This window comes from Neoarius graeffei, chromosome 18 (assembly GCF_027579695.1).
Source record: "Neoarius graeffei isolate fNeoGra1 chromosome 18, fNeoGra1.pri, whole genome shotgun sequence".
NCBI classification, from domain to species: Eukaryota; Metazoa; Chordata; class Actinopteri; order Siluriformes; family Ariidae; genus Neoarius; species Neoarius graeffei.
In genome coordinates, this window is record NC_083586.1 from 26,391,833 (window position 1) to 26,419,416 (window position 27,584).

Consider the following 27,584-nt stretch of genomic DNA (forward strand, 5'->3'; position numbering starts at 1 on the left):
TGCTAAGCTAAATATAAAGGTAGCAAAAAGCTGCTGTGAGATGTTAATCTAATAGAGCTTTTTCTAATTTTCTCCACCTTTCTGTGAATAACTAGGGATTCCAGGAGAATATAGCGCCAATCCAGGATGATGTAAATCAAGTCAACAAATTAGCCTCTCACTTTAAAATGCCTGGTATTCAACTGTCTCCAGACAACCTGAAGAGAATTGATGATCTCAATATGCAGTGGAGACTTCTGCAGGTATACATGTTTTGAGAAGAAGGAGCCAATTGCTTTTGCTAAAGGATGTTAAATTTTTTAGATGTGGCTACAACCATTTTTATTTACAAGTTAAAACAGAAGCAATGCTATACAAGGTAATATTCTGTTAAATTTTAAAAATATTTTGTTACCTTCTTGGCTCTGGATTGTCACAAGTTAACTAGGCCTGTTCTGAGACTATGAGCTATGCTGCAAGAAATGAGAGCGGCACCTTCCCAAGTGGGATGGATACTGTCCCATCCTAACAAGCCAGCCTTGCCCTCAAAAGTACTCTAATAATCTATAAAGCCCACATTGTTTTAAGAGCACCACCTGGACAACCAGCAGTTCAGAGACCATAACCTGCTTTCACCTACATTGCCACACCGCATTTGGATGGGGCCAGAGCATATTCCATCATCGGGCATTGCCTTTGCTAAATTAAACACTTCTACAAAGTTACTCTTAGTAACCTCAGACTGATGAAGGTGTATATTATTAGCACCTACATGAATAACTATCTTTGAAAACCTATGCTTGCCTAAGACCCTAAGATTACTTGCTATGTCTGGCACCCTGGCTCCTGGTGTACACCCAACTAAAGCTGCTGGTGCCCCTAAAAGCTTAGCTAATTTAATGTGCCATAAGATAGTATGTATCCTATAACCAGAGCTCTTTCAGATTTCTCAGCGGGTGCTTCACTGAGGAGAGCAAACCTGTTAGACATGTGAAGTGGAGAGGAGTGGTGCTTTATGGGCAAGCCTCAGTGTTAGCTTTGGCTCTATGATTATACCACCAAGTCATCACCCATTCACCCCACTGTGAGGGCTCTAATACTGGAGTTGAGGGATTTCTCACTTCACCTAGGACATCCAGATTTTCCCCTACAGAAACTACGGTACTCTCACTAACCCTCTCTTGAGTCTGGATGCGCACTTCTAAAGCTGCAGTCTTCTCCATCAGAGAGCTGACTAATATCCACTTATCACAAATGAAGCTGTTATAAACAACAGAGGAAGAATGACAAAACATCTTGCAGTCAACACACTGAACAAGCTGAATGTGTGCCATGATCAATGGTTTATGTACCTTAATCAAAGATTTGTTGATATTAAGGCAGATCCAATGTGGATGGCCTCTGCTTGCTGTCTTTGCACAGGAAAGAAAAAAAAGGAGAGGGATGGTTTGGAACCTGAACTTGGGTGAAGAGGTTTTGTCTTTATATTTAACCCCTTGCATGATTGTAGATTGGGGTGGCACAGTGGCGTAGTGGTCATCACTGTCACCTTACAGCAAGAAGGTTCTGGGTTTGAGCCCAGTGGCCAATGGGGACCTTTCTGTGTGGAGTTTGCATGTTCTCCCCGTGTCTGCATGGGTTTCCTCCAGGTGCTCTGGTTTCCCCCACAGTCCAAAGACATGCAGGTTAGGCTAATTGGTGGCTCTAAATTGACCGTAGGTGTGAATGGTTGTTTGTCTCTATGTGTCAGCCCTGCGATGATCTGGCGACTTGTCCAGGGTGTACCCTGCCCCTCACCCATAGTCAGCTGGGATAGGCTCCAGCTTGCCCACGACCCTGACAGGATAAGCAATTATGGATAATGGATGGATGGATGAATGATTGTAGATTAACTAGTGCATTTGTATCTGAGTTTTTATGTTTATTACAGTACCAATAAAATCTGAATTTAAAATCATGTGTCAGAGCAAACAGAAAATGTTTGCTGTAAGTTCTGTCAGTCAGTCAGTCAGTCAGTCAGTCAGTCAGTCAGTCAGTCAGTCAGTCAGTCATTTCTCCAACAAAATTATTACATATAATTTTTCAGTATATTGCCTTTGTCATTGTGAGTACAATACTGTGCTGCACTGTGCACACTTGGCGCTTAAAGGGATTGATACTCAGATGCTCACAAAGATACTAAAAGCATAATTTTGCACCTTGTTTTTGCATATATCCTATGATCATGAAAATATCCTCCTACCTTTCCATCATTTCTATCTGCTGTTGTCTTCCCTGCAACCATTCTGAAAATCACTAACTCACTCAGTAACATTCTTTTTTTAAGATATCAGTTGAAGAACATCTGTCCCAACTTATTGAGGTCCACAGAGACTTGGGATCCAGTTCTCAGCATTTTCTACAAGGTGAAACCATGAAAGTCATTTTTACATTTGGGCTGAATACATGTGTATTATGTACAGTCTTGCTAGTACAAACAACTTCTTATTCTTCATCTTTTATTATTATTATTATTATTATTATTATTATTATTATTATATTGACCATGTAGATTTTTTTTCTGTTTACAGATTCTGTACAAAGTCCTTTTGAACGCTCTGTTTCTCCAAACAGTGTTCCTTATTATATAAAGTAAGTATTCCAAAGACAACAAATTGCAGTAAATCACCAGTTCTTCCTTGAACTACATTACCAACTAACAGAAAATAACATTAATTGTTTTGAGAATTAAGGCAACTGATGTCTGCTAGCCTCACCAGGACATCTATTAGGTGATCACTCAGTCTTGTTAGATGTATAATCTGATATTACTGTTGCGTTGAAGAGAGATATCCAGTATAGCAGTAAGAATTGTGATATGTTAGAATACATTATTATTAGATACTTGCAACCTTACTTACACGGTTGCAAGTATATAATAATAATAATAATAATAATAATAATAATAATACATTATTATTAGATACTTACAATCATCTAAGTAAGGTGCATTTAAACTATGGCAATTTCCTTATATGTTCAAGTTATGACTTAGAACAGTTATTCTTTACACATGCATGTTTCACTTATTCACTATGAAATGTGTACTGTATGCTATATAATGAATGAATATGTCAATCCTTAATGCGAATTTGAAAAAAAATTTCCTGACATTTGTTTTCATTTGCACATTGGAATATATAGCATGATAATTACATATAATATTTATATACCACACTGCATTTAGCATTAGTATTTCTTATACAAGCAGATTGGAGAAATTGTCCTTATGCCCACAGCAGCAATATCAAAACAGTGGTTTTACTTTACTCTAGTATCCTGTGTATTGTCCTGTCCTGTCTCAGTTATCAGGTATGTGATTTGGTATGTGTGTGCTTGTGTGCATTTGACAGTTTATTTTATTTGATGGCAGGCTTATAATTTTAGCATTAGCACAATATTTTATAAATGAGAGGTTGAATGTTTGTAGAATTTTTATGGAATTACCATTGTAACCAGTAGAGGAACTGATTAGATTCTGGAGTTGCTCTAAATAGGGTCAAGGTCACAACAAGATCAAATGTCTGAAATAGTTTTCTTCAACAGCTTCCTTCCTGTTTTAAGTATATTTTAATGGTAAAAGGCTTCTTGAAGGTGGCAGCATCCCCATCGATGCTGTTGACATTGATTTCTACCTGTTTGGTACTGTTAAAACTGGTAACTGAATAAAGAACTGTATAGGTGAAGTTTGGGTATGGTCGTGTCACCTGGGTGTGTTGGTAAGAATACCGCTGGAGTCAGAATGCTGTTTACTGTTTTACTTTTAAGAACCTGGGAAGCAAAGTAAAGTACAGGGTTCAAAACTCAGGCTTAACCAACATTTATACTTTTGACGCATTGATGTGTATCATATTTTTTATTGAATCCTCCAGAGTTCATCAGTGGCAAACAATCTTGCTAACTTAAGCCACTGGCAGCTGGTTTGCCTAATGATCAAGCCTCACAGTTAATACTGTTGTAAATTTGAACTTATCATCTGGACAATAAGTTGAGATTTACAACAGCATTAACTGTGAGGCTTGATAATCAGGCAAACCAGCTGCTAGCACTTATAATTGGTGAACTTCTGACTAACTGAATTGTAAAGGAAAATTTGCAGGAAACACAGTTCTAAGTGCATGCGCGCTGGGTAATCTGCTACAGGCCTTGGTCTTTCTAACACTGTTGTCCCCACATTTGGTGTCAAATGTGGTCCATGGAAAGGCCAGCAGCCATCCATCAGTAATGATGGTCCACTGGATTTGTCATTGGGGATCTCGGGTAGATCGATGAGACAAACAATGGGCCTGGTGTATGCCCTGTCCGTGATCTGTACCTCTGCTGTTCTTATATGACAGTCAGAACTTAGAAGCACTTTCACCACTTTTCCAATCTGCCAGAGGGACTGGGGTAGATGAGGATCCACTGTTATGACTACTGATCCAACTGTGATGTTGGGAGCAGGAGGCTTCCATTTGCCTCTCATCTGCAAGCCAGGTAAGTAATTCTTTATAAAGGCAGTCCAAAAACCTTATCTACAAGCATCTGAGAGTGTATCCACCTCCAACGAACTGTCAGGCTGCCCCACCAGCAGATAACTTGGTGTAACTGGATCAAAATTAGTTACTTTTGCTGAAAAATAGCCCTGGGTTTTAGAGTTGAGTATGGACTCAATTTCACTGAGGACTGTTCTGAGTACCTCTTCATTAACTGTTACATCTTCATTAACTGGGAGCCAATGGTGGTGTAGGACAAATTTTACTGAGCAGATGTCTTGTTCCTATGCACCACCAAAGACCAAAGAGGGGTGCAGCAGGTGGATTAAAGTGGAATGAGATCTGTTGGGTAGCTGGCTGTTGCTGGAGACTAGTGCTTAAGTTGGAAAAGACTTCCTTCAGCTCTTTGAAGCTGGTTTGGATCCCCATCAGCAACACTCAGTGCATCTTCGCTGGTGATGCTTCACTGCTTCCTGGCTTTTTAGGATTCACGATGTACACCTCAGTTCAGTGAATACTTGCTCTGGTCCACGGTGGTATAGTTTGGTGTACAGTCAGGATAAGCAACTTTGTAGAAAGGTGACTAGGATAAAGTACAATGGGGGGTGTACAGCCACTGGATCGAGTCTCTCCACTCTACAGAGTCATCCCCCAATGACTAAATGAGTTGTGTCAAACTCAGGTGAAAGACAAAGGAGATGAGTACTGGACAGATTTACTTGCCTTAAGGAGTTCATAATCTTCTGGAAAGCATTCTTTGTTGAGCATTCCTGAAGGCAAGCATATCTGCAGACTGATGCATACTAGCAGGAGGTGATCCAGACAGTCTAGCTGCACCATGTAGCTCCTCACCTAGAGACTCTACCAGCTCTTTCCAGGTCTTGAATCCACAGAGAACCCATCAGTTACCTGTGAATTGGAGGTAGTACACAGTCCACAAAAGGTGCAACGCTTGAGCTCAGTGGTATCCCCTGACTCAGAGAGGTTCTGTGGCTAAAGGAGTGGCCACTCTTCAAGAGATAACTGTCAGAATTCTAGTCCTCAGGGTTTTACCTCTAGTGAGGTCATCTGCCGGATTACCAGATGAATCAATGTACCGTCAAACCTTGAGGTCAGTAAGCTCTTGTATTTCCACCACTCTGGTGCTGACAAACACTTTAAACTGGCATGACTCTGAATGTAGCCATGTGAAGACTTTTGCTGAGTCACTCCAAAGCACAAAGTGGCAACTCTCAAAGGCAAGCTCTTTCATTAGCAGCATTGCTAACTGAACTCTTGTTACTGCTGTACACAGCTCTAGCCTGGGCATCAAAAGCTATTTCTGAGTTGCAACTCTTGAGCATGCAAGGAGGACAGCAATATGAACCATTCCTTTGGCATCTTTGGACCGCAGGTAGGTGATAGATCCATAGGCTCTTTCAGAGGCATTACAAAATATGTGTATGTCCCTCTTGATATCTGGGTGATCTATGTCAGGTGGGGTGCAACTGTACTTGAGTTAGGAATTCAAGCTCATTTTCCCAAGTATGTCAGGCTGTCAGAAGCTCTTCAGGGAGATTGGTGTCATCCTAGTTTTTCTGCCTGTCCCACAGCCGCTGAACCAGTACCACGTCCTGTGTGGTGTAAGGAAGTATGAAACTGCGAGGGTCATAATGACTGCCTAAGACATGGTAAATGTTGTCATGGTAGCATCTCTATAGGTAATTGATCAGTACTTGTAGCTGAAGATGTCAGTGTCACACTGCCAGCACAACTCTAGAGTCAACTCATGTGCTTCAGACTTGTCATGTGCCAACCAAAGCTGCAACTTATCTGACCTGGTATCAGTAGTACTTTGGGCAAGTTATTGGCCCACTGGTGGATTTCAAATCCTTCAGAAGTAAGGACACTTCTAAGATTGTCGATCAATTGTTTTGCATTTCGGTCAGATCATAGGCTCAGTAAACAGTTGTCAGCATAGAAGCACCTTTTATATGGAAAACTGCTTCTCACTATCAGTACTGTTGTGGTCGAAGACATGCCACTGCAGTGCACAGGTAGCAACATGGGCTGCATGTGGTCCTGAAAGGCAGCACTTGCCACTCATAGACTTAAGGTGTTGTCTTCCCTCCACATGTTGCACAGAAGCCAGAAGGGGCTTATCTTCAGGCAGTAACAGAACTTGGTGAAGCATGCCTTTGATGTCACCACTAATGCTGACACTGTGTTCCCTTAACCAAAGGAAGACTCCTAGTAGGGAAGGACTCAACATAGGACAAGTTAGCAGGGACTCATTAAGGCTAAGACCTTTGTACTGGAAGAGCAAGTAAACACGATCCAGCTTCTGCTATGTTGCACCATGTGGTGAGGGATGCACCAGCTCTCACCACAAGATGGGGTCTCTTGCACATGTAAGTTCCCTACAGTACCAGCTACTTCTAGCTTCTTTATTTCTGCTTCATAGGTGGCTGAACTCTCTGGATATTTCAGTGGGTATTTCTCCAAACCTCAAAGCCTTGGTGTCAATGGGAGCCTGGAAAAAAGGGGAGCTCTTCCTCTGGAGCCGTGGGGTTGCATATATGAGAACACTGTTAACTTAAACTCTCATAATCACACTAAGGTCTTTTACTGCTGCACGTGAAGAAACAGAAAGGCCTTCCAAGTTTACTATGTAATCAGAAAGCTTACTTCTAGCTGCATGTGTTCCTAGTACTTCTGTCTTATCAGAATTAAATAGAAGGAAGTTAATAAGCATCCAGTGTCGAATGTCTTTTACACAGTTCTCAATTTTATTAAGCTGGTGTCTCTCATCTGGTTGTGCTGAAACATACAACTGTGTGTAATCAGTATAAGAGTGAATGTAAATACCATGCTTATGAATATTATTAACCAGAGGTTGCATATATAAAGAAAAAAAGCAGCGGGCCTGAAATAGAATCTTGTGGCACACTAAATGTTAGCTTAGTATGTATAAAGTTGCCATTTACATCAACAAACTGATAACACTCAGTTAAATAAGACCTGAGCCAGGAGAGGGCGGTTCTCTTAACTTCAACATTTTCTAGTCTATGAAGGAAAATTGTATGATCAGTAGTGTCAAAAGATGCACTAAGCACAAGCAAGGAGACACGACCCTGATTAGAGGAGGACTAGTAGGTCACTTACTACTTTAACTAGTGCTGTCTCTGTGCTATGATGAGGCCTGACTCATATCCTGACTGATACATTTCATGAATATTATTTGTATGTAGATATGAGCATAACTGCTGTGTAACAGCATTTTCTAGGATCTTGGAGATAAAGGCGAGGTTGGCCTATAGTTGGATAAGGGTCGAGGTCAGATTTTTAAATCAGGGTTTGATAACTGTTAGTTTAAAGGATTTAGATACATCGCCAGTGCTCAGGGAATAATTGATTACTTTTAGCAAAGTTTCAATTGCTTCTGGTTGTATCTGTTTGGAGGTAAGTTGATGATTTTGAAAAGAAAATTAGTGAAATTATTTCAGCCTCTCAAAAGGGAGTAAAACATTCCAAATCACTGTTCTGTTATAGTCATATTGTTATCTACAAGTTTAGTTATGAAAATTTCTGGGTTTAAAATAATAGTCTGAATTTTCCTAAAGTATGAAATAAGGTTCTAGGATTATTTCTGTTGTCTTCTATTAGGGTGGAGGCATTGATCTAGCGGCAATAACAGCTTTTCTGTAGTTCAGAAGGCTCTCCTTCCATGCTAATTGGGATACTACCAATTTAGTTTGATGCCATTGACGTTCTAATCTTCAAGTGGTTTGTTTTAAGGTTGCATACATGTTCGTTATACCAGGGTGGTATTTTTTTCTGTCTATTTATTTTGCTTTTCAGTTGCACTACATTATCTAACATATAGCGGAACAGTGACTCAAAGCATTCAGTTGCCTGATCAATTTCTGTGGGCTCTGACAATGATCCAATGAAAATTGATAACTCTGCGAGATTATTGATAAAACTCTGTGAAGTAGTTGACATGAATGCACGTTTGACACAATAGTATGGCAAGGTGCACATATTATTGTAACACCCTGGGGAAATGGGAGACATGCTTGCAACAACATGAGGTGCGTTTATTTTTCCATTTAACTTCACTGTTCAGGGACTCTATTTCACTTTATGCACATACACACAAATTCAGCACTGTGCAACATGGAACCACTGTCACCAGAGCCACAGGAACCTCCTCTCTCCACAGTTTCAGGAGATTAAGGTGGTAAATCTGATGTGCATCACTTCTATCTGTTCACCTGACCTTATAGTCAACTTCTCTGACTTGCCGTTGTGTGACCTCAAAGGGTCCTTGGCACTTTGTAAGTAACTTTTTGAGCTTGCCTTGAGTAGTAAAATGAGCACTTTATCTCCCAGTGCAAATTCCAGTAGCCAATCCCCCATTACACAACTAGGATTGTTGTTCCTGTGCCTGGAGCAAATTCTCCTGGGTTAGACGACTGTGTGTAGAGTTTTGCTCTCAGGCATACAATGTACTGAATTTTATTTTTACTAGTAGAAGGTCTCTCCTCCCGATTTTCCATAATGACATCCAAGACACCACGAGGCTTGCAACCATACAATACTTCAAATGGGAAGAACCCCGTGGAGGCTTGCAGGACATCTCATACTGCATATAAGAGGGGCTTGAGCCATTTGTCCCAATTTCTTGTGTCATCCTGCACAAAATTACAAATCATGTTTTTAAGCATTCAAATAAATCATTTGACTAAGTGTTAGGTCATATAGCACAGACTGTTTTCATTTTCATAGTATTGGGTGTATTTTGGTATACAGGTAGTCGTCGACTTATGACTGCGTTTGGTTACGACTGACCGGTCGTAAACCGATCTGGTTGTAAGTCGGCCTATGTTAAATGAACGCAAGTATATTGTGATGTATAATGATATTGTAATCATCTTAAAGTCTTATTTTATCAACATTTTCTTATTTCATTACCTTGGCTCATTATTCGGTTTAAGTCAAACACTGCATCCTATACTGCGTACAGTACAATTCGTTTAATATGTGCAAAACAAAAAATACGAAATATAGGTGTGAAAAATAGAAAACATTTTAGTTTGAAACATACCAAAATACAAATGTAAAACATAGCAAAATACAAAATTTAGTGACCGCTGGCATCACTGGTGCTTGGCTGTGGGTCGTCTACGTCATCATCAGCTGTTGCAGCGCTCGGGCTGGCGGGAGCATTTGCTCGTTTCATAAACCAGGAGCTGGGGTGGAAACTGTCTGACGGAGTGCGCGAGGGAGCGCGAGAGAGACTGCGCATGTGCCTGGAGCTGGGGCGGAAACTGTATGACGGAGTGCGCGAGGGAGCGCGAGAGAGACTGCGCATGTGCCTGGAGCTGGGGTGGAAACTGTTGTACGCAGCGAGAGGCGTTGCCGGGAGCTGGGGCGGAAACTGTCGTACGCTCAGCTAGCTCAGCTGGGAAACACTTGCCAGTCATAACCAGATGGTCGTAAAGTCGATCGGTCGTAAGTCGCATAGGTCGTCAGTCGACGACTACCTGTATTTAAATAATTAATTAAGCTGCACACAAGAGGGCAGTGTAGCGCAAATTTTAATGGGTGTGGCAACTCAGGTCCCCTTGTCTGCCAGTAGGCAGCTTTGATTAATATCAGCCAGACACCTGCATGGTCTTTTGTTTGCTCTGGTGGGGAATTCAATGCTTAGGTAACCACAAAGATGCTATTGGCTATCAACCTGTTGCTCACTCTATTACTCAACCTGTTACTCAACCTAACTGTCTGCTTGAGATAAATAAAAGAAGGAAGATGAGTGGAGTTGTCCAGCGTCCTCTGCTGGTTTCCATGCCTGGTTGAGTTTCAGCAGACATTGATTAGAAAATAATTTGACACTAGGTCATCCGTTTGCAGATGGTAAACACTGGTACAAACCAATTTAATCCTCAACATTTTGTACAATTTGCAAAATGTGTGTGACATGAATGTTGTGCCTTGATCAGTCAGGATCTCTTTTGGAATCCTGACTTGGAAGATAACACAGAAGAGTGCTTCCACAACACTGTGCACAGAAATGTTGCGTCAAGGCACTGCTTCCGGGTATCATGTTGCATCCACTAAGACTATAACAAAGCAATGCCCTCATGAAGATCCATCTGATTGCCTGAGGAGATCCATACCAGTTCTTTCTAAAGAGGTCTCGATCAATGGTAGAGGGTGCAATGGTGTTTTTGGGGTGGCTGGCAGATTTACCAGCTGATATTTGCAACATTCCATGTACCACCTGCTAACATCACCACAAATGCCCAGTCAAAAGAAATGGGCCATCACTCAGTATAATCTGTCTTTTAATAACTGAAAAATATGGGTAGGAGAGTGTAATGTTAGGCTGGAGGTTTTGAACATTGATTACTCTCACTTGGTCAAAAGCATGCCTCAGAGTTTTGTATCATGATTGCTGCAGTAGGACATCCCAAAAGGACATCCCTGTGGAGAGTGGAGTGGCAGAGCCTTCCTCACCCTCCATGTTCCTCTGATCCTGTGATGCAGGGCTGATGCAGACTATCCTGGGACTACCTACCCAGATTATGCTACAGATTGTCCTGCATATCCATCTTGAGCAGTGGAATGTGCAGTTTGGCTGCAGCATCTGCGGGAGTATCTGCTTGACTACTCATTGGCTGGACCAAGCTCTGAATCACATACTGGTCCTTTGCCTGGAGCAGTGCCAGGAAGCGCTGCTCCTGCTCTGTGCACAGCAAGATGAGGGCCTGATGTTGGATTTGGTGGATGTTGACGAGGGTCTGGAAGGTCTGGAGGGTCTCGGCAACTGGCGTGGACTCCATGATGGCATTTCTCCTCAATTTTATCTGGTTTTGGCATCATTGTAACACACTCTAGGCTCTTGGGAAGTGAGGAAACAGGAGACAGGCTTGCACATGGTGCTTTTATTTTTCCATTTAAATTCACTTTTCAGTGACTTTCACTTCATGCGCATGTGCACACACACACACACACACACACACACACCGTTGGATCACTCAGCTTTCTCTTTCTCTGTTTTGTGGCCTTTCTCTGCAAGAACACAAGAGACGGGCATAAATAAACTGCCAGTAATCAAACACAGGAGAAACTCTTCACATGTTACCTGCTGGTTCTGTGCGACTATATGCTGTCCACAGCTGATACTCAATCACACCCCTGCTGCCACAATTATTAAGACACATTTCAAATGAGAGAAGATAATGATCTTCAGATTGTAGAAAAGTGACTATATTTAATCTGAAAGTTAGTATTAGATCAAGAGTGTGACCACCATTATGAGTGTGTCTTATGATTAATCCTTACTGAATCTAGAATGGACATGAATGCTGTTCTCAGAGGATCATCAAAGTGAATATTAAAGTCTCCAACAATTAATGCTTTGTCTAAAGAAGCAACCAGATTCAAGACGAAATCCGCAAATTCACAAAGGTATTCCTTAAAACAGGAATTCCCACTCATTTCCTGTCTCTACACTGTCCTATCCAATAAAGGTGAAAAAAGCCCCCCCAAAAAAATCTTTAAAAAAAAAAAAACGTATGCCTGTCTAAGACCCTAATGTCTCTTTTTTTTACTGATTGGTACCAGCTCAACTTGACTCGACTCTACTCGTCTTTTTTTGGTTTTCCATCAGGCCAAAGTGGTAACTAACTGGTACTTTTTTTGGTTTTCCATCAGGCCAAAGTGGTAACTAACTGGTACTTTTTTTGGTATCACCTCTGGTGAAGTTCCAAATGAGTTGAAGTGATACCAAAAGGTGATGTGAAAATATTTTGCCTAATCCTCTGTAAATTAAAAAAAAAAAAAGTTATAGGTAATCTTATGGATTGACCAAGATATTGTAATAAGCATCATGGCATGGTGTTATTCAGACTGAAACAGGATTTGGTCTATCTCGCTAAAAAATTAGGCTCTTGAATTGTTTCATATGCAGGAACCTGCAGTCTGTGGCTTGCTTTAATATGATTACTGACTACATAGATCAAGGGCAGAGTGCATGTACACCAGGGGCGATTTCTCAGAGACAACAAGGGAAGCCGAGCTTCCCCTAAAATTCTCTCCCCAAACTGCGGCATCTATGACGTTGAATTCTCATTAAAACAATAACTTGCATAACATAATATATGCCCAAGATTGTATTTACGTTCATAACTATCCTGTAACTTATTTGAGTGATGTCTGACGAACTTGCAGTTCGCTACGAGAATCACCTTTGCTGCCAGGCTGTAACCAGCGTTGCCAGATACTGCTGAGGTTTTCCAGCCAAAATATGTTCAAAACCCGCCAAAATGTACTTAAAATAGCCCAATCTGGCAACACACTGTAATCTTTCTTATTTCAATGGGCTCTATGTGCTGGCAGCCGGGTATCCGTTGCAGTCTATGAGAGGGCTCTGAACAGCCAATTTCGGCTAGTTGTTATTGGTTAAAATCGACAAAATCGTCACTTCCAGGGAAGCCGGGCTTCTCTGGGACTAAACGAGACAGTGGGAGGGACAAGAAGCCAGGCTGATGAAGGATTATTGGAGGTAGTGAGGAGGGCAGGCTCTGTACTTCGGCATCGGCGAGGAACACGGAAGCATGATCAGTCCCTAGAGGATGTTGAGAAAGTGTAGTCGTGTGCCAAAGTGCTGTCCGAATTTCTTTTCATATAAACGTTTCTTCTCATTGATGTCTCTGTACATTACTCTGTAAATAAATGTAAATATTACTCGTTGTGCTCCGTTAACTTTCATCCATTCTATCAGTTTGATCATTCGTGAATTCACTCGTTTATTTCATTTGTAGTTCAATCTGGTTGTAGGCTAGCTTGAGCCTTATTGGGATCTGCAGTGCTAGCTGCTAACAGAAATTGGTGAAGTCTCTGGAAAGCACAACCAGCTAGTATGACAGGGTCACGGACCATTTTCTGGAAAAGGAGCGGAGGGCAGAATTTGTGTATAAATAGTGTTCATGTTCATGAATCTGAAGTGTGTATATTGTTCAGTAATGTTAAGAGAATGGTGGGCTCTGTGTTATAGGTTATACCTGGGTATGATATTCAAGGTTCTGTGTGTTGCATAGCCTACCTGGTTATGAATTTCCAGACTGTGTTGCAGAAGATGTTCAAGGATGTGTTGCACAGCTGGGTGTTGTGTTAAAGACTCTGTGTTGCATATCAGGGTATGATTGTTCAAGGCTCTTCGTTGAATAGCCAGTGATTTTTGGATGTTTGATATTTTTGATTAAGGATATGAGGCACTAGCCTGGCAAGCCAGACTATAACATGAAATGTACAAGCAAAAATACTTTCTGCCACTAGGTAGGGTTGTCTAATTCACTATGCTAATGGGGCACACCTTTCTATGCTTTGATATCCGGCCTACAGGTTTTACGATGAATACGCAAAATGGGCTTCCCCGTTTTAAAAACCAGCAGCCGCCACTGATGTACACTCATTGGTTTTACCAACAGAGGGTTCAGCAACATATCAGTACAGGCTGGCTAAACTTGAATGAGTTTACCTGCAGCAAAACTTTACCCAAATAAAATATGCCAAGCGGGGACTCAAACCCCAGTTCTCCAAGTGAAAGCCATGTGCTTTAATCACTACACTATTTTAAAATATAGAGCTCAGACTTGTTTGCCACTTGTAAACTGATGGCACTTTTTATGCTATTACCATTACATCATGACAGTTAGGAAGCAGCTTTTTTACATTGTTTTTTTGCTTGTTTATTTGTTGAACAAAACACATTAGAAACGTGATGAATTGTGGCAACTTCAGCTTGACATAACACTGTTTCACGTGTGCGCACAAACATATATGCTAGTTTTAGTAGTATTAATAAGAATAAAGATGTTCTTGTGTGTGTCTCATCGAAGATGATGTCACTGCAGTTTTATGCAGCATTGTTATGACAACCAGCTGTAGTGGGAAACAAACTGCTGATAACAAAATGGAGTTGAGTTGCGCTGAGCTGGTATCATGCAGTGGAAAAGGGCCATAAGATGACCTGCTATGTCTGGTACCCTGGCTCCCTGTATACATCTAACTGGTGCTGCTGGTGACCCTAAAGGCCTTGCTAATTTCACATGCTGTAAGATAGTCTCCTATAGTTAAAGTTCTTTCAGGTTTCTCAGTGGGTGTTTCGTGGAGGAGAGCAAACCTGTTTGATATGTGAAGCGGAGAGGAGTGGTGTTCCCCTGGGTGAGCCTTTACCTTAGCTTTGGCTCTGCAATTATGCCACCAAGTCATCACCCATTCGCCCCGTTGTGAAGGCTCTATTGCCAGAATTTGGGGATTGCTAACTCTGCCTCAGGCATTCAGACTTTCTTATACAGAAAGTGCACTGTTCTCACTCTCACTAGCCCTCTCTAGAGTCTGGATGCACACCTCAAATGCTGCAATCTTCTCTGTCAGAGAGCTAACTAATCTACACTTATCACAAATAAAGCTATTACGAATGATGAAGAAAGAATGACTAAACAGCCTTCACTTGACACACTGAACAAGCTGAATGTTCACCATGAGGAACATACTTCTTATTCGAAGATTTGTTGATGCTATTTTAAGCAGATGCACTGTCAATGGCCTCTACTCACTGTCATTAGATTGGGGGGAAAAAAGTCTTTTTTTTGTTTGTTTGTTTGTTTTGAGAAAAGGAAAAAGCAGCAGAAGAGGAAATTGAACAACAGCAAAATAAAACAATAACACAAAATTATTGATGAAGAACAGGAAAAAAGGTATAGTTCAAATGCAAACACTGACAAGAGACTCCTGGCAAATGATTTGAAAACAGGAACTACATCACCCAGATATATATATATATATATATATATATATATGTGTGTGTGTGTGTGTGTGTGTATATATGTATATGTGTGTGTATATATATGTATATGTGTGTGTGTGTATGTGTGTATATATATATATATATATATATATATATATATATATATATATATATATATATATATATGTGTGTGTCTGTGTGTGTGTGTAGTAACTATCTAATATAATAATTTTGTCAATGAGAAATGAGCAATCAATCTAAAGGAAATTTTATATATATATATATATATATATATATATATATATATATATATAATTTCCTTTAGATTGATTGCTCATTTCTCATTGACAAAGTTATTGTTATTTTTGCTGTCTATTATAGTATATTGGAGCTGAAATTAAATAATGGATATAAGCTGAAATCGGATAAACAGTATAGGGATATCACCAGGCACTGGATTTCTTCAGTGATGCTCTGCCAGGCATTTACTGCAACTGTGTTCAGTTCCTGCTTGTTCTTAGGGGATTTTGCCTTCAGTGAGTGAATTGCATGTTCAATTGGATTCAAGTCAGGTGATTTACTTAGCAAAATTCATTGCAACGTTCCAATTTTTTTTTAAAGCAAAGAAGTCTTGGGTTTATTTTGAAGTATATTATGGATCATTGTCAGTCTCTTCTGTGATGCACTATTCAATGTGTATTTGGAGCATTTAGCTTCATCTGCACAGATAATATAGCCCTATACACTTCAGAATTCATCTTGCTGTTTTTGTCAGCAGTCACTTCATCAATAAATACAAGAGTACCAGTTCCATTGGCAGCCATAAGATATGGTGGTATGCTTTGGCTCGTGAGCAGTTTCATGAGCACAATTTGTGATTTGTCCCTTAATCCCCAGTGGTGGTGAGAATCACCTGGATAGCCTATGCCACAGTGTCATGAGGAACTGACCCACAAGTAACAGCAGTGCATACTTCCTAGAACAATACATGTATAATGCCCATAAGGAGGAGATTATCCTCATAGATAGGCATGCCACAGCCTGCCTGTAGGCCAAAGTGATCCACTACCAAGTGTGCCAGTCTCAAGTGAGCTCCCAAAGTCTTTTTCCTGTGACAGATGAAGAGTTGATCTGCTGATTGAATTGCCACCATCTGAGTCTAGTGGTAATGCAGGGCATGTAATGGGTATAGAAATGAACACTCCAAATGTTCTCCTTTAGGAATACTGTGAGGTCAACATATTGGTTAAGAAATGTGGATGATGTACTATGGGCAGATACCCTAGGTTCAAGCACAAGGTTCATTCCATCATCTGAACACCAAGCATGCAAGGCGAGCTTATTGGCAAGGCATGCAGTTCTCCCACACTTTTTGCTTAAATGATTTTCAGCAAAAAGATGTTCAAGAGACCCATTTCAGTTTGGCACTGAATGTATATATGGGTGGATCTCATAACAGGGAGTCAAAAGTAAAGCCAAAATGTCTCTGAGCCCATCTAGTGGTTAGATGGCTGCAGTACAACAGCATGGACCCATGCTGGGGAGCTGACTTGAGATTCCACATTGGGGCCTTAGGGGAGTGTGGCAGCTGAAGAGACCTTGCTTTGTTCAAAAAGTATTTGATAAGTTTATGAGACCCCAATTAAACACCATACACCAGACACCATTTTGTTCATTTCATGTTGGTTTGCTAGTTATAGTATGATAGTTATAATATCAGTACAACATACTAGCTTAAACATCAAAATGAGCAGCATACTAGAAAACTGGAACTAACTCTCTGCTGAGGGTCTGTTACAACAGTTTACAGCAGAACATCACATGGCTTTGCAACAAAGTTATCAAGCTTCAGATCTGTGTTGGAAAGTATGTGCACATTCACATTGTCATGTCCAAAGCTGTCAATCACTTCATCAATGACGGCCTCCTCCTATAAAACACGTTGACTGTAAGAAAATGTATTGGGGGAGACATCAGAGTCAAGTAAATCTGGAAAAACAAACACTATTCCTAAACTAGAAGAGCACTTGGAGAGCGCAGACCTCCGCCAAGAATCCTTTTAAAAAATCCAGGATCCAGAAGGTTATCTGGATCACCGCCAAAATTTAATGGATTGTTACTTGTGCCCAGTCACACCTCTGGAAAAAATTTCAGAGCAATCCGTTCATTACTTTTTCCGTAATGTTGCTAACAGACAAACCAACCAACAAACAAACCAATGCTACCAAAAACATAACCTCCTTGGCAGAGGTAATAATAATAACTGGAATGCATTTCCGGAGAAAATGCGAAAGTGTGCTTGCTCAGGTGCGCCGCCATGGCGACCCGGCAAGAGAGGCAACCGCACGCCCACACAAGTTTTGTGTCAACACGCGAAAGTTTGGCCAAGACACAAGGTGGATTCTCATACGGAGATGACAGGCTGGCAAGGTTCTTTACAGGGACATCCCAGAACATCACTAACATGAAAATGTAGATGTAATTCTTAATCCGTAAAGAGATATGACCCAAAACACATTTTTGCTCATTGTGGCGCCCCCTAGTGGCCAAATGACACCAAATTTGATGAGGGTACATGAACTGGTGCCGAAAGTCATCTTAATCATATTTGTATGGTCTTGATAAGTCAAAGCGTTTCTGAGATATGAGCCAAAATATGTTTTTGCTAATTGTGACGCCCCCTAGTGGCCAAATGACACCATATTTGATGAGGGTAGTTTGGATGGTGTCCGAAGTCATGCCACTAAATATGGTCTTGATACATCAAAGCATTTCCGTGATACGAGCTCACTTCCTGTTTGGTGGCTTCGCCATCAATTTTGATTGGCTGCCATGGGTGAATGCTTCGACGTATGAGAGCGAAACGAATATCATTCATTAGGCATGGACTGGAGATCATGTGTGCCAAGTTTCGTGATGATCGGACAAAACTTGCGGCCAGGGTCACTCTACCTTCACTTTGGACAAAATTCAAAATGGCGGAAAATCTCATTAGGCGGAGATTATGTCATAGGGTGCATTGGAATCGTCTAGCTCCAAGGATTCCAACAGCACCAGGCTTATGAAAATCGGACAAAAGTTACGTGCATGAATGCATGTAAGACTGTGATCAGTTAGTGGCACTAGACCGTGAGACGTACCAACATGAAACTTGATGAAATCAATCAGGGTCCACTTCTCTATCAGTCTACCAAGTTTCATGACTTTAAACCTTACGGTTTGGCCTACAGAAGGAAAAATCTGTTTTTTGCATCACGTGCCCATTCATTTCAATGGGGAAAAAATTAATCCTTTAAAAAAAATCTGGGATCCAGAAGGTGATCCGGATCACCACCAAAATTTAATGGATTGCTACTTGTGCCCAGTCACGTACCTCTGGAAAAAATTTCAGAGCAATCCGTTCATTACTTTTTCTGTAATGTTGCTAACAGACAAACCAACCAACCAACAAACAAACCAACGCTACCGAAAACATAACCTCCTTGGCAGAGGTAAAAATATTTGTGGTGATGTAACTTAAAATGAAAGTTTGCCACCCTTCCAGTTGACTAACATGGGAATGGGTGGGGTTAAAAGTTGTAATGCAGCCATCTTACCACTAGATGGACTCAGACATTTTGGCTCCACTTTTGACTCCCTATTAAGAGACCCACCCATATATACAATCAGTGGGTCTGACATGTAGGAGCCAAGAAGAATAAAGGGGAACGGTGGCAAGGTATGCAAGTGAATCTCATCATCCCTGGTGGATTGGAGAGGTGAACTAGAACTATTTTTAATTATTATGTTTTAGCTGCTGTTAAGTAAACTGTTGAGTCATGTTACGCAAACCTGCTTTTTACAACATTAACCATGCATTATATAGTACTATAATGCTTGAACAATATTTTCTAAATAAATATTCCATCCACATGTTCCAGTATGCATGTATATGGTATACATTTACATTGTTCATGAAATTTAGGCATTTAGCAGGTTGCACTAGTGATAACTTGCCATCCTGATATTTTTTCATATTCTTCATATTTGACCATAAATGTTGGTATAAAAATATAACCGAGTATTAAAGAAATTAGTACAAAATTAGTCTATCAAATGGTAGTGGGTGACTTGTTTTCTATTTTTGTTTTCTTTTCCCCTTTGAGGAGAAGTTTACAACAGGATGGGGGTCTCAGTTAAAAGCAATCAAGTGTGCTTCGTAGAATATTTGTCCATCTCTGTTCAGCAGGGTTTAACTATATTTGTATTTATTTTTCATTCAACCTTTGCTACATGTTTAATAGAACACTCAAGGGTGGTATCATAGAATCATTTTACAGAAACCCTGAACCACAACTTGTGTGTGTGTGTGTGGGGGGGGGGGGGGGGGAGTGCTATGTCGTAACTTTGACATTACTTAATCAACTTAATTGTCATCAACTTAATAATTGTCATTATTTCAACTTAGCATGTTATTTAAAGCTATTATGTTCTTTTTTGACACATCTCTTTATTATGACTTTTTAGTATTACTGCCCCACAATCTAAGACTAATTTATTGAATATTAACAAGGATCAAGGTAGAAGCATTCACGTCGCGGTCCCCGTCAGGTAATATTACCAATGTTACTTGCGAATTCTACCAAACACTTTGAAGCTGAGCCAAAAGACAGATGATGTCCAGAAGCCCAATAAATGGCAGTAGCCCATCAGCCTGGAATAGGAAGAGAGGCCAAAGCCAGCTTTGACCATCATATCTCTAAATGTTGAAGGACTGTCTGCAACTAAAGAAGAACTTGTTGCCAAACTCTGCAGAGAGCATCAGTGTGATATTCTCTGCCTTCAAGAAACCCATTTTGGACCCAAACATCCCCACCCTCGAGTGGAAGGCATGACCACCCTCATAGAAAGACCACATGAGAAACATGGAAGCATCATGCTAGCAAAAAATGGGACAATCATCAAATGAACATCAAAGAGCTATGAAAACAACATTGAGATATTAACTGCTGAGCTCAGAGGAATTACCGTCACCTCCGTCTACAAACCACCTTCTACACCTTTCCTGATGCCAGAAATACCATCATCTGGGAAACCAAGGATAGTGATTGGAGATCTCAACAGCCACAGCTCACAATGGGGATATGCCGGTAACAATGCAGATGGAGATGCAGTGGAAGGATGGGCCGAAACCAACCAGCTCAACCTGATCCATGATGCCAAACAACCAAAGTCCTTCAATAGCAGGCAATGGAAAGCAGGCTACAACCCTGATATCATGTTTGTCAGCCATAGCATTTCTGGATTGAGCAAGAAGCTGGTACTGGAGCCACTGCCAAAAACCCAACATCGCCCCATTGGCCTTACAGTCAGTGCTGCAGTTACCCCAGCCACAGTTCCTTTCCGGAGAAGATTCAACTTTGGGAAAGCAAATTGGCCTGGCTTCCAAGAAGATCTTGAATGGAAGGTTGCCCACCTCCAAGCAGACCCCAAAAACTATGAAATCTTCACTAAGCTAGTGTACCAGGCAGCCCGGAAGAACATCCCAAAAGGCTGCCACACTCAATACATCCCCGGCCTTGACACTCCAAGCAGTGAATTATATGAGCAATACCAACAGCTCTACGAATTTGACCCCTTTGCTGAAAGCACCATCGAAGTAGGTGAGAGACTCATGACCTCCCTATCAGAAAGCCGCCAGCAGACATGGCAAACTCTACTGGAGACAACTGATATGGCAAAAAACAGCAAAAAGGCATGGAGCCTCATCTGAAAACTCAGCAATGACCCATCAACCCCAATACAGCAACAGTATACCACCACGGTCAACCAAGTTGCGCATCAGTTGTTGCTCAATGGAAAATCCACCACCAAACAGCCAAGACCAAAGGTAGACTGACCTCAGCACTCCCAAACCACCGGACTGACTGAGCTGTTCTCCCCTGAAGAGCTCAATATCAGCATCAAAGCCCTTAAAACCGGCAAAGCCATCAGCCTGGACAATATTTTCACAGAGGAGATCAAGCATTTTGGACCTCTGACACGGAAGTGGGTCCTTGAGCTGATGAACAACTGTATGCTGACAAGAAATATCCCAAAGATCTGGAAAAAAACCAGAATCATTGCTCTTCTAAAACCGGGTAAAGATCCAGCATATGCAAAGAGCTTCTGCCCAATCTCCCTGCTTAATCACCCATACAAGCAGTTTGAGCACCTGATCCTCAACAGGCTTGCCCCAGTCGTTGAACCAGCCATCATCCCTCAACAAGCTGGATTCCGACCTGGCAAATCCACAAGAAGTCAACTTCTGAATCTCACACAGCACATTGAAGACGGGTTCCAGAAAGGACTGGTGACAGGAGCTGTTTTTGTTGATCTGTCTGCCGCGTATGACACTGTGAACCACCGCCTCCTCCTGAAAAAGATCTTGGAGATGACAAAAGACCTGGCACTCACAGACCTCATCGGAGCCCTTCTGAAAGATAGGTGCTTCTATGTTGTCCTTAACAACAAGCAAAGTCGCTGGCGACGACAACGGAACAGCTTGCCTCAAGGTAGCGTGCTGGCTCCACTACTATATAATATCTACACCAATGACCAGCCAATGGACCAGAACACTGAGCGGTTCATCTACGCTGACGACCTCTGTGTAACATCCCAAGAGAGTACGTTTGAAGCTGTAGAAGCAAATCTCACCTCAGCCCTAGATGAGCTACACCTCTATTATGAGTGCAACCACCTACACGCAAACCCTGCGAAGACCCAAGTCTGTTCGTTCCATCTCAGGAACCAGGAAGCAAACTGACCCCTTAACATCACATGGTCTGGAACACCTCTTGAGCAATGTACCAACCCTATCTACCCTGGTGTAACACTGGATCGCACTCTCTCCTCTAAGGAACATGTCAAAACCATCAAACTGAAAGTTAACTCCTGAAATAACATCCTCCGGAAGCTGACCAACTCCAAATGGGGAGCCACAGCACACACGCTAAGATCTACTCCTCTGGCTCTGTGCTACTCCTCTATGGAGTATGCATGTCTTGTTTGGGAGATATCATCCCATGCCAAGAAACTAGACCCAGCATTGAATAACACCTGCCGCTTAATCATTGGCTGCTTGGATCCCACCAACATAAACAACCTGTACCTCCTTGCTGGCATTGCCCCTGCTGATGTGAGAAAGGAAGTCGCCAGCCGAGTAGAGATGATCAAGACCACCAGTGATGAACGCCACCTCCTTTACGGACGTGTACCCCTGACCCAATGGCTGAAGTCCAGGAGAAGCTTTCTCAGCCATGTCCAGCCCCTAGTAGCATCACAGGAAGAAACCAGACTCCAACTATGGACAAAAAGGCTTGAGGATGATCCCCCTCCCATTGACATGGGTATCCCCCCTTCTGAAGCCCTCCCTCTGGGCTCAGAAGCACCATGGGTCCAGTGGAAGGCGCTCAACCGCCTGAGAACAGAAACAGGGTGATCAAAAGCTGCCATGGCCAGATGGGGCTATGAAACTGGCCAAACCATCTGTGAATGTGGAGAAGAGGACCATACAATGCAGCACTGCCTTGTCTGCCCCCTACTATCCAATCAGTGCAGCTCAAAGGATCTTGCAGTGTTCAATAAAAATGCAAAGGACTGTGTAAAGAAATGGGAAACTGTCATATAACCAATCAGCTTCAAAGACACACGAAAAGAAGAATAATTGAATATTAACTCACACTTCCTATTCCTTATATATTTCCTGGATACTAAATAAGCCAGACATTGCTTTACTGGAATTCAGTAGACACACAGTGGCTTGCAAAAGTATTTAACCCCTGTGGAATTTATCAGAGACATTACTTACATGGAATTCAAATGATAATCCAACATTATAGGTTACTCCAAGCTTCATAAGCTTTAAGTTAGATTCCGTACCCAAAAAATCTCAGTACTTCATCGTAATTTACAACCTCGATTCCAAAAAAGTTGTAAAGCTTGGTAAAATGTAGCAGCATGTTTGGTGTGCATACACAGAGGTCACATTTTCTCCAGCAATCTGTTCATTAGCACCAGAAACCTCTTCTGGGAAGTTTTTATCTGGCGCATAGCTTCTTCATGGCAATGATTACTAGCTGCTGCAGATTCCAGAATAGCCAAGCTGTCCTCATGGGTTTTACCTGACTTTAGTCAGGTACTGTATTCAGCTCCTTTAAATTTCTAAGGAGACTGCTGCCATCTGCCTCCAACTGTTGGTGCATCAAATCAGGGTGAAAGTGTGTTTGCTTTCTATTAAAAGATTCATTCGGTGGCAGGGGTGTAGAAGAGGGAGACATTTCTGCTTCTGTGCCAACATCCATGATCCTCCAGCAACAAAGTACCATTGTAGTCTTTACAAAGAATTATTCTGTGAAAGTTTACTTTGTCCAAACACACAGTTCTTTATAGACCAAGCGTAAATATGGTTTTTATCATTTTGGCCATGTTTTTAGGTAGCAGAGTTTTCAAAGTTCAAGTGTTCATTGTTCACTTAAACTCCCACTGGTAAGACTTCTTCACGTGTTTAGTCCCTGTCGGAAAGATGCACACACATTGTTTCAAATGCAATTATACTGACTAGCAATTTACTAATATACAAACCCCATTTCCAGAAAAGTTTATCACAGACAGATGCAAAAGCCAGCATCTGTGATGATATGGGATGCATCAGTGTCCACGGCATAGGTGAGTTGCATGTGTGTGAAGGTACCATTGATGCAAAAGTGTACAGTGGTGCTTGAAAGTTTGTGAACCCTTTAGAATTTTCTATATTTCTGCATAAATATGACCTAAAACATCATCGGATTTTCACACAAGTCCTAAAGGTAGATAAAGAGAACCCAGTTAAACAAATGAGACAAAAATATTATACTTGGTCATTTATTTATTGAGGAAAATGATCCAATATTACATATCTGTGAGTGGCAAAAGTATGTGAACCTCTAGGATGAGCAGTTAATTTGAAGGTGAAATTAGAGTCAGGTGTTTTCAATCAATGGGATGACAATCAGGTGTGAGTGGGCACCCTGTTTTATTTAAAGAACAGGGATCTATCAAAGTCTGATCTTCACAACACATGTTTGTGGAAGTGTATCATAGCACGAACAAAGGAGATTTCTGAGGACCTCAGAAAAAGTGTTACTGATGCTCATCAGGCTGGAAAACGTTACAAAACCATCTCTAAAGAGCTTGGACTCCACCAATCCACAGACAGACAGACTGTGTACAAATGGAGGAAACTCAAGACCATTGTTACCCTCCCCAGGAGTGGTCGACCAACAAAGATCACTCCAAGAGCAAGGCGTGTAATAGTCGGCGAGGTCACAAAGGACCCCAGGGTAACTTCTAAGCAACTGAAGGCCTCTCTCACATTGGCTAATGTTAATGTTCATGAGTCCACCATCAGGAAAACACTGAACAACAATGGTGTGCATGGCAGGGCTGCAAGGAGAAAGCCACTGCTCTCCAAAAAGAACATTGCTGCTTGTCTACAGTCTGCTAAAGATCACGTGGACAAGCCAGAAGGCTATTGGACAAATGTTTTGTGGACGGATGAGACCAAAATCAAACTTTTTGGTTTAAATGAGAAGCGTTATGTTTGGAGAAAGGAAAACACTCCATTCCAGCATAAGAACCTTATCCCATCTGTGAAACATGGTGGTGGTAGTATCATGGTTTGGGCCTGTTTTGCTGCATCTGGGCCAGGATGGCTTGCCATCATTGATGGAACAATGAATTCTGAATTATACCAGCGAATTCTAAAGGAAAATGTCAGGACATCTGTCCATGAACTGAATCTCAAGAGAAGGTGGGTCATGCAGCAAGACAACGGCCCTAAGCACACAAGTCGTTCTACCAAAGAATGGTTAAAGAAGAATAAAGTTAATGTTTTGGAATGGCCAAGTCAAAGTCCTGACCTTAATCCAATCGAAATGCTGTGGAAGGACCTGAAGCGAGCAGTTCATGTGAGGAAACCCACCAACATCCCTGAGTTGAAGCTGTTCTGTATGGAGGAATGGGCTAAAATTCCTCCAAGCCGGCGTGCAGGACTGATCAACAGTTACCGGAAACGTTTAGTTGCAGTTATCGCTGCACAAGGGGGTCACACCAGATACTGAAAGCAAAGGTTCACATACTTTTGCCACTCACAGATATGTAATACTGGATCATTTTCTTCAATAAATAAATGACCAAGTATAATATTTTTGTCTCATTTGTTTAACTGGGTTCTCTTTCTCTACTTTTAGGACTTGTGTGAAAATCCGATGATGTTTTAGGTCATATTTATGCAGAAATATAGAAAATTCTAAAGGGTTCACAAACTTTCAAGCACCACTGTATATTGGAATTTTAGAGAGACATATGTTGCCATCAAGGCGACGTCTCTCACCGAGAAGGTCATACTTATTTCAGCAGGACAATGCCAGGCCTCATTCTGCATGTGCTATAACAGCGTGGCTTCAGAGACAGAGTGCGAGTGCTTGACTGGCCCGCTGCCAGTCCAGATCTGTCTCCTATTGAGAATGTATGGCACATCATGAAGAGGAGAATCAGACAACAGCAACCACGGACTGCTGAGCAGCTGAAGTCTTGTATCAAACAAGATTGAACAAAAATTCCAATTGCAAAACTGCAACATTAATATCCTCAGTTCAAAAGTGTTATTAAAAGAAAAAGTGATGTAATACAATGGTAATAATGCCTCAGTCTGGCACTTTTTTTTTTGAGTATGTTGCAGGCATCAAATTATCACTTAATTTATATTTACAAAACACAATTAATTTGGTCAGTAAAACTATTAAATCTTTTCTTTGTACTTTTGTCAGTTAAATAAAGGTTCAAATGAATTAACAAATCACAGATTGTTTTTGCATTCTGGAAAATATCCCAACTTTTCTGGAAATGGGATTTGTATTTAAAAAATGCTATCAGTTTGAAAATTATGTATCTTGTTTTTGTATTGTATTCAATTGACTAGACGTTGAAAAGGATTTACAAATCATTACATTGTTTTTGTTTACATAGCATCCCAACTTTTTTTTTTAAATTGGAGTTGTATTTTCATAATTTATCATGAGTTATAATTTACAAAAAAGGAAATTACAATTCTTCAATTTATGTGTTGAACACTTTTCATAATTGGCATACAGAAGCATTACAGAAATGTGTGTCTAGATGTCTTTAAACATCTTAAAGTCCCAGGATATTCATGTCAAATAATATCTGCTTCAGTGACGTGCATATGATTTTTAGGTGGTGTGACCAACATTGACTTTTGCTGTAATTCATATCAGCCACCTTGAATGTTAATTAGGCTGTCAAATTATGACTTGGTATTAAGTTGACCAAAATAAGAGCTGAAATTCTGAGAGGGGAAAAAAGAAACTGGAGTGTGACTTGGGCTGTGAGCAAGATATGTCCAAGATGGATGTCAATTTTGCAAGCAAGCAAATATGACAGTGTAATTTTGAGTGTGCACATTAAGCAAATTCCTGGACGAGTAATATTTATTTACCTTTGTGCACATACAACTCCAAATCAGAAAACGTTGGGATGGTAAGGAAAATACAAATTAAAAAAAGAAAGCAGTGATTTCTACATTTACTTTGACTTGGATTTCATTGGAGACAGTATGAACCCAAGATATTTCATGTTTTGTCTGGTCAATTTCATTTCATCGGCACAGTGGTGCACTGGTTAGCGCTGTTGGCTCACAGCACAAAGGTTCTGGGTTCAAGCCCAGCAGCCAACTAGGGCCTTTTTGTGTGGAGTTTGCATGTTCTCTCTGTGTCCGCGTGGGTTTCCCCTGGGTGCTCTGGTTTCCCCCAAAGTCCAAAAACATGCAGTTAGGTTAACTGGCTACTCTAAATTGCCCATAGGTGTGAATGGTTGTTTGTCTGCGGAAGCTGCAACAGGCCTAGCAAACTGGTAGTGGATGAAGTGTGCCACGATAAACGCAGGCAGCCTCATAATAATAATAATAATAATATTATTATTATTATTATTATACATACACACTCTCTTCATATCAGCATTCTTGAAGGCCAACGTGAGCTTACCCACAACTCAGTGCTGTTAGCGTGGCAGTCTAGTTACCTTCTAGCCAGTGTAGTGTTAGTGAAGGCCAATGCTAGCGCAGTTAAGACAATTATTATTATTATTATTATTATTATTATTATTATTATTATTATTTTCTCTGTCTAATTTACTAACTTGCTTTTAAAATCAACACCGACAACTATACACAACGGAGTGACCTGGCAGCCAAAATTCTCTCAAAACCTTCCGCT

The 27,584-nt window shown here is 41.0% G+C and overlaps 1 protein-coding gene across 3 annotated transcripts in view; it reads left to right on the forward strand.

Annotated features, from left to right (window-relative positions):
- Positions 1–27,584, forward strand: part of dmd (dystrophin) — a 509,910-nt gene that overhangs the window by 298,341 nt on the left and 183,985 nt on the right. For all 3 annotated transcript variants that reach the window (XM_060898614.1, XM_060898611.1, XM_060898612.1), the window contains 3 exons: positions 96–242; positions 2,306–2,384; positions 2,550–2,610. In XM_060898614.1, coding sequence (XP_060754597.1) covers positions 96–242; positions 2,306–2,384; positions 2,550–2,610 — 287 coding nt within the window. The remainder of the gene's footprint in view (positions 1–95; positions 243–2,305; positions 2,385–2,549; positions 2,611–27,584) is intronic.